Raw genomic sequence first — 7,817 nt, forward strand, 5'->3', positions numbered from 1 at the left:
TTTCTTAAAACTTTTGTTGCGGCGCAAGCGAATCGATTTGCTTCGAGCACCAGGTAGTGCTGTGTATTCCGAGAAGATTAGTTCAGAGGACAAGAGTGTCGCGGCTACCGGCTGTTCTTGCGCGATTTCTTATGAAGCTTGTTAGCCTGCGTGCGAAGGCTCTCTCCTACTACCGACATTTCACGCGTACGTTAAGAAAAACGAACCAATCGGATTTGGACTAGCGGCGTAGTTTTGAGTGAAATCGATACGCAACGGTAGATACGAACGAGAACTCGAACAGACTGGAAGATCAGGAGTCTGAATTTCAATAAATTACAAGACATTCGTTACAACACAAATTTATCCGGAAGTATAATTATCCTTCACATCCACGTCTATTAAAGATCGCGTGTGACGTCCGATACTGTTCCGCAAGCAAGTGGGAGCATATTCAGGACAAAACATTTTGGTCCTTCGAGCCGGATTCCGGCGGCTGATGCCGTGGTCCAATTCAAACAATCCTTCCGGAGTGGCCTTTTGAGCTGTGCCTAAATCAACCAACCTACGGAGCTGCAGTATCCAGAATCGTTAATTGGACGCTTGGGAGGAGCTGATAACCACATCAACCCACCAAGGAGTCGCAGACGGAGCCCTTGGATGTTTCCAAGGCAGTAGCAGAGGAGTCACGTGTCAGCCTCCTGCAGCTAGATCTTCGCATCGCAGCATCTGGACAACCTGCTACGTTCGACTACGAGGATCGCAGTTCGAGATCCGCATCAGTCATCCAAATCATCGACCAGGTAGCTGTGTCTGACCATCCTTCCTTACCGCTGTCCGTCTTTCTTGCCGTGCTTCAATTTCATATTTTAGTATGGCTACCGATCTCAAAGCCCTCGTCAAGAGGCGTGCCACCGTTAAAGGTCAAGTGTCGCGTTTAAATAGTTATGTCAGGCAAACGGACGATTTAGATATACCAGCCTTAGAAAGACGACAGCGTATTCTCGAAGAATATATCGAGAAATATACCGCGGTTCAGGAAGAAATAGAACAAGCAGATGATAGCGGTCAACAAGAACAGGAACGTATAGAATTCGAAACATTATGTTTTGAATGTGGAGATTTTATTGATAGAGCACTTTATAATTTAAAACATCCTGCAGTTATTACCGCGGAGACTACTATCCAAGATACTACTCTATCTACAACTTCTTCGCAGTCCATAATACCGAAAATTCAGATTCAGCCATTTGACGGCAATTACGCCCAGTGGCAGAGCTTTTTTGATACATTCCGGTCACTAGTTCATGAAAGCACTACGATAAAAACTGTCCATAAATTCCATTTATTGAAATCTTATCTAACGGGTAGTGCAGCGGCGGTGACTGACGTACTGGCAGCTACCGATGAGAACTATTTAGTCGCCTGGGAATTGGTTCAGAAGCGTTTTAACAAACCGAGAAAGATAATCCAAAGCCATATACGCGCTTTGTTTGAGCTACCGCAGATAATTAAGGATTCCCCATCCTCATTGCAAGCCCTAGCAGAGGGAGCGGAAATGCATGTAAAATCGCTGAGGTCACTTCAGCAACCCGTTGATTGGGAAGAGATGCTTATTTATATAGTATCGGCAAAGTTAGACAAGGTGACTCGAACTGCCTGGGAACGCACAATTGAGGATGGCGATCAGCCAAAATTTGCCGAATTGTTAGCATTTATGAACAAATACTCACGAGATGACGAACCGGTTCAGTTAGTAAGTCAATCTCGCGACCCACAGCCTAAAGGGCAAGCAGATAAACGTACCAAGTCAAGCCATAGATCCAGTGCCTTTGTTAGTACGAGTACGACCGTATCTTGTGCCTTGTGCCACCAAAACCATTATCTGAATCAATGCAATCAATTATTAAGCTTATGCCCGCGTGAACGACTTAAATCGGTCAAGGCTCTTAACCGTTGTATTAATTGTTTGCGAGATAACCACAAAACGGCTCAGTGCCGTGCCGGCACTTGTAGACAATGCAAGGGTAAACACCATACGTTATTACATTTTCCCGATACTGTATCAGCAGTTAAGGTAATTCCAAATACGGAGCCACCTAAGAATTCAGCTCCTTCGTTATCCTGTATCTCAGTGGGAAATTCGGAAATTTTATTGTCTACCGCACGCGTGAAAATTCTAGACAGGCTGGGCAGACCCCACGAGTGCAGGGTGCTTTTGGATCCCGGCTCCCAACGTAATTTTATTACAGAAGGGATGGCTAACAAGTTACAATTACAAAGGATTGAAATTAATCTGCCAATATTAGGTGTAGGTCAGATTAGAAACTGCAGTCATTATTACGCGCAGTCGCGTATTATTTCTAGAGTCACTAGTTTTTCATGCGAGGCGGAATTCCTCATGTTGCCTACCATCACTAGTCGATTACCTGCACAAACGGTTAATAGCAATTTACTAAACATCCCTTCGAATGTAGCTCTAGCCGATCCAGAATTCAATAAATCAGCAAATATCGATGCATTATTTGGAGAGTATCTATACTACAAACTGCTAGGTGCAGGACAAATTAGATTATCGAACGAAACTACGATATTACAAGAAACCCTTTTAGGTTGGATCGTTTCAGGAAGGGTAGGAATAAACCTAAACTCGAATGGAGGAACGAAGTGTTTTCTCGCCACAACTCAGCTAGATTCTATTTTAACAAAATTTTGGGAATTAGAAGAGTGTCCTGGTAAAAGGGTGTTCTCAAGGGAAGAAGAAGAGTGTGAGAAATTATTTCAAGACACCACGCGTCGAACTAGTACGGGTCGCTACGTGGTTAGGTTACCCTTTAACGATAAGGCGAAACGATTGGGCAGTTCCTATGGGACGGCTCTAACTAGACTTTACTCATTGGAACGCAAACTCCAAAATAATTCCGATTTATATTCTCAGTACTCGTCATTTCTAGAAGAATATGAAAAATTAGGGCATATGACCGACATAACCGATTCGGATCGGGTTCACGAAGGGTGCTATCTACCCCACCATGCCGTAATAAAAACAGGCAGTCTAACATCTAGGCTCCGAGTAGTTTTTGACGGATCGGCCAAAACCAATAGCGGAATTAGCCTAAACGATTGTCTTATGGTAGGTCCGACTATTCAAGAAGACATTTTTTCTCTAATAACGCGATTTAGATCTCATACTTACGTTTTAACTGCTGATGTGGAAAAAATGTTCCGCCAGATAACAGTAGATCCGAAGGATGCAATATATCATAAAATATTATGGCGCAGGGACCCATCAGAGGCAATAAGAAGCTATCGATTAGATACGGTGACTTATGGCACAGCAGCGGCTCCCTTTTTAGCAGTTCGATGTTTACACCAATTGGCCAGTGATGAGGTTAATGCCTTTCCGGTAGCTGCTGAGGCCATTAAAACCGATTTTTATATGGACGACTTATTAACCGGAACGTCCACATTAGAGGACGCCTTAATGCTTCGAATCCAATTAATAGATGCCCTTCGGGCAGGAGGTTTTAATTTGAGGCAGTGGGCTTCGAATGAACCAACGTTGATTGAACATTTAATGGAACATAGATCCGAAGAATATTTATACTTAGATTCGGATAGCATTAAAAAAACCCTGGGAATCGCTTGGCGTTCGCGCGAGGATATCATTTGTTATGAAGTAAAGGTAGATAATTCGGAGGTGCGCGCAACGAAAAGAAACATCCTGTCTAGAATAGCAAAACTTTTCGATCCCTTAGGATTACTGGGCCCGGTTATAATTAAGGCAAAGCTAATAATGCAACAGTTATGGAAATCGAGTATTGGTTGGGACGAGGTCATTCCGTCGAACCTAGCCTCCGCATGGAAAACCTATCAGGAGCAACTTCCACTATTAAATAATTTTTCGTTGTTCCGTAACCTTTTGATAAGGAAGCCAGTGGATATACAAATTCACGGTTTCTGCGATGCGAGTGAAGTAGCGTATGGGGCTTGCATCTATATGAGATCCGTGGATGATCAGAATAAAGTTGTGATACGTCTAGTTGCAGCCAAATCAAGAGTAGCGCCACTCAAGACCATATCATTGCCCAGGTTAGAATTATGCGCCGCTGATCTACTTAGCAACTTGTATCAGGCAGTTTCTAACGCAATGAAGCTTTCGATCAATTCAGTCCACTTTTGGTCCGACTCGACCATAGTGTTGCACTGGATTCGTGCACCACCACATACCTTGAAAACGTTTGTGGCGAATCGAGTGTCGAAAATCCAAAAACGTACGAACTGTTGGGATTGGAATCATGTAACTTCCGCTAATAATCCTGCGGATTGTATATCTCGCGGACAATTACCGGAAGATTTTCTGCAGAACCGGTTATGGATCGAAGGTCCTGTCTGGCTGACTCAGGCACCTGCAGCCTGGCCAATGATACCTATAGTTAACATTGATATTCCAGAACGACGAGCGGTAATAACTTTGGTAGGATGTAACGATATATTTACGTTCTTCGAAAGGTATTCCTCGATAAGTTATCTTGAGCGGGTAGTAGCATATTGCATTCGATTTTACAAAAATGCGTTGCAGCTAGAAAGGAATACTGGCCCACTGGCAACCACTGAAATCCAGAGAGCCAACAAAATCATAATCCGATGTATACAAAACAAACATTTCACTCAAGAAGTCCAGGATTTAGGGGAACAGGGATTCGTGCGCAAGGAAAGCAGAATCTTTAGCCTGACGCCCTTTATAGATCGGGATAAAATTATTCGCGTGGGCGGTCGATTAAAGAATTCAAATATTCCGTATTCCCAAAAATACCCTATTCTTCTTCCGCGATCAGAGCATGTCACGCGTCTCATAATTCAATACGAGCACAATAGGCATATGCATGCGGGTGTACTCGGAACCTTTTACGCAGTAAGACAAAGGTATTGGCCTATAGATGGCAAAAATATGACCAGGGCAGTTGTACGTAGGTGTATCCGATGCTTTAGAACAAATCCCAGAGATGCACCGGATTATCTTATGGGCAATTTGCCTAAAGATCGCATAACCTCAATAAGGCCGTTTCAAGTAGTCGGTGTAGACTACTGCGGCCCCTTTTTCATCAAAGAAAAGAAATATCGGAATACAAGGAAGCTGAAGGTTTATGTCGCCGTCTTTGTCTGTTTTGCCACAAAGGCGATACACTTAGAAATCGTTAGCGACCTTTCTACCGAGGCATTTTTGGCTAGTTTGAAAAGATTTTTTGCTCGGCGAGGGTACGCACACACGATCTACTCAGATAACGCTACTAATTTCGTAGGCGCTAAAAATGTTCTGGAGGAACTGCAATCCTTAGTCTCATCGACTAGGCACAACGAACTGGTGACCGGAGAGTTATCTGCGAAGGGTATTTCCTGGCATTTCTCCCCTCCAAGATCGCCGCATTTTGGAGGGTTGTGGGAAGCAGCGGTAAAGAGTTTTAAACACCACTTGAACCGTACAGTAGGCGATACATTGTTTACTTACGAGGAGCTCAACACTTACGTCATTGAAATTGAAGCCATACTAAACTCCAGACCACTAACTCCCTTGTCCACCGACCCGAACGATCTTACAGCCCTCACTCCGGCTCATTACCTCATTGGTGAGACATTCACAAGCCTACCTGAGTCTGATTTGACCAGCGTTGCCGTTAATCGATTGTCCGTTTGGCAACACATCCAAAGGGTTAAACAACATTTTTGGTCTAGATGGTGTAAGGAATATCTTAACGAGCTAAATCTTCGAAGCAAATGGCGGAACAACCCCAAGGCGTATTTAAAAGTAGGCACCTTGGTGTTACTCAAGGAAGAGAACCTGCCACCTATGCGTTGGTGCCTCGGCCGTATCCTAGAGGTGTATCCTGGTAACGACAATATAATTAGAGTAGTTACTGTTAAAACGATCCATGGCACTTACAAAAGAAGTGTAAAAAATATCTGCCCACTACCGATAGACCAAAGCTCGGAGCAACCAGGCGTTGTGTAATTGGTGTTTAATACTTATAAGACGTTTTACGCTATGTACTATTGTTATTACTCCTACACTTAGTTCATATTAGGGCCAAGTGCCGTTATGCTTGTTTAATGAATTATAAGTTAGTTTAGACCAAGCCGATAATGTTAAATCAAGGCGTTAGGACTCTAGCCCTCTTAAGGTAATATTCCAACATTCAAGCACCTTCTAATAGCCAAACATTATCATTGTACATACGTTCACTATAATTTAATATGTCATAAGCTTAATATATAGAATGATTAGTCATAAGTTTCGAAAGGCGGTTCTTTAGGAGCTTTCGCCAACTTCGTTTTCCTTATTGTCTTTTCTCTTTTTGAACGCAACCGTTCAAGGCGGCGGCATGTTGCGGCGCAAGCGAATCGATTTGCTTCGAACACCAGGTAGTGCTGTGTATTCCGAGAAGATTAGTTCAGAGGACAAGAGTGTCGCGGCTACCGGCTGTTCTTGCGCGATTTCTTATGAAGCTTGTTAGCCTGCGTGCGAAGGCTCTCTCCTACTACCGACATTTCACGCGTACGTTAAGAAAAACGAACCAATCGGATTTGGACTAGCGGCGTAGTTTTGAGTGAAATCGATACGCAACGGTAGATACGAACGAGAACTCGAACAGACTGGAAGACCAGGAGTCTGAATTTCAATAAATTACAAGACATTCGTTACAACACAAATTTATCCGGAAGTATAATTATCCTTCACATCCACGTCTATTAAAGATCGCGTGTGACGTCCGATACTGTTCCGCAAGCAAGTGGGAGCATATTCAAGACAAAACAAACTCGTTTTACTCGTTTCACTCGTTTTACTCGTTTCACTCGTTTCACTCGTTTTACTCGTTTCACTCGTTTCACTCGTTTCACTCGTTTCAGTCGTTTCACTGGTTTTACTCGTTTTACTCGTCTTACTCGTTTTACTCGTTTTACTCGTTTTACTCGTTTTAATCGCTTTACTCGTTTTACTCGTTTTACTCGTTTTACTCGTTTTACTCGTTTTACTCGTTTTACTCGTTTTACTCGTTTTACTCGTTTTACTCGTTTTACTCGGTTTACTCGTTTTACTCGTTTTACTCGGTTTAATCGTTTTACTCGTTTTACTCGTTTTACTCGTTTTACTAGTTTTGCTCGTTTCACTAGTTTTGCTCGTTTTACTCGTTTTACTCGTTTTACTCGTTTTACTCGTTTTACTCGTTTTACTCGTTTTACTCGTTTTAATCGCTTTACTTGTTTTACTCGCTTTACTCGCTTTACTCTTTTTACTCGTTTTACTAGTTTTGCTCGTTTTACTCGTTTTACTCGTTTTACTCGTTTTACTAGTTTTGCTCGTTTTACTCGTTTTACTCGTTTTACTCGTTTCACTCGTTTCACTCGTTTCACTCGTTTCACTCGTTTCACTCGTTTTACTCGTTTTACTCGTTTTACTCGTTTTACTCGTTTTACTCGTTTTACTCGTTTTACTCGTTTTACTCGTTTTACTCGTTTTACTCGTTTTACTCGTTTTACTCGTTTTACTCGTCTTACTCGTTTTACTCGTTTTACTCGTTTTACTCGTTTTACTCGATTTACTCGTTTTACTCGTTTTACTCGTTTTACTCGTTTTACTCGTTTTACTCGTTTTACTCGTTTTACTCGTTTTACTCGTTTTACTCGTTTTACTCGTTTTACTCGTTTTACTCGTTTTACTCGTTTTACTCGTTTTACTCGTTTTACTCGTTTTACTCGTTTTACTCGTTTTACTCGTTTTACTCGTTTTACTCGTTTTACTCGTTTTACTCGTTTTACTCGTTTTACTCGTTTTACTCGTT

The 7,817-nt window shown here is 42.3% G+C and overlaps 1 protein-coding gene across 1 annotated transcript; it reads left to right on the forward strand.

Moving 5' to 3' along the window:
- The first annotated feature begins 853 nt into the window (after positions 1-853).
- LOC143378082 (uncharacterized) lies at positions 854-5,989 on the forward strand. Its single transcript, XM_076829921.1, has one exon. It carries the CDS (start codon positions 854-856, stop codon positions 5,987-5,989), a length of 5,136 nt encoding a protein of 1,711 aa, XP_076686036.1.
- The last annotated feature ends 1,828 nt before the right edge of the window (positions 5,990-7,817 follow it).

Source organism: Andrena cerasifolii, unplaced genomic scaffold, assembly GCF_050908995.1.
Source record: "Andrena cerasifolii isolate SP2316 unplaced genomic scaffold, iyAndCera1_principal scaffold0129, whole genome shotgun sequence".
Lineage (NCBI taxonomy): Eukaryota > Metazoa > Arthropoda > Insecta > Hymenoptera > Andrenidae > Andrena > Andrena cerasifolii.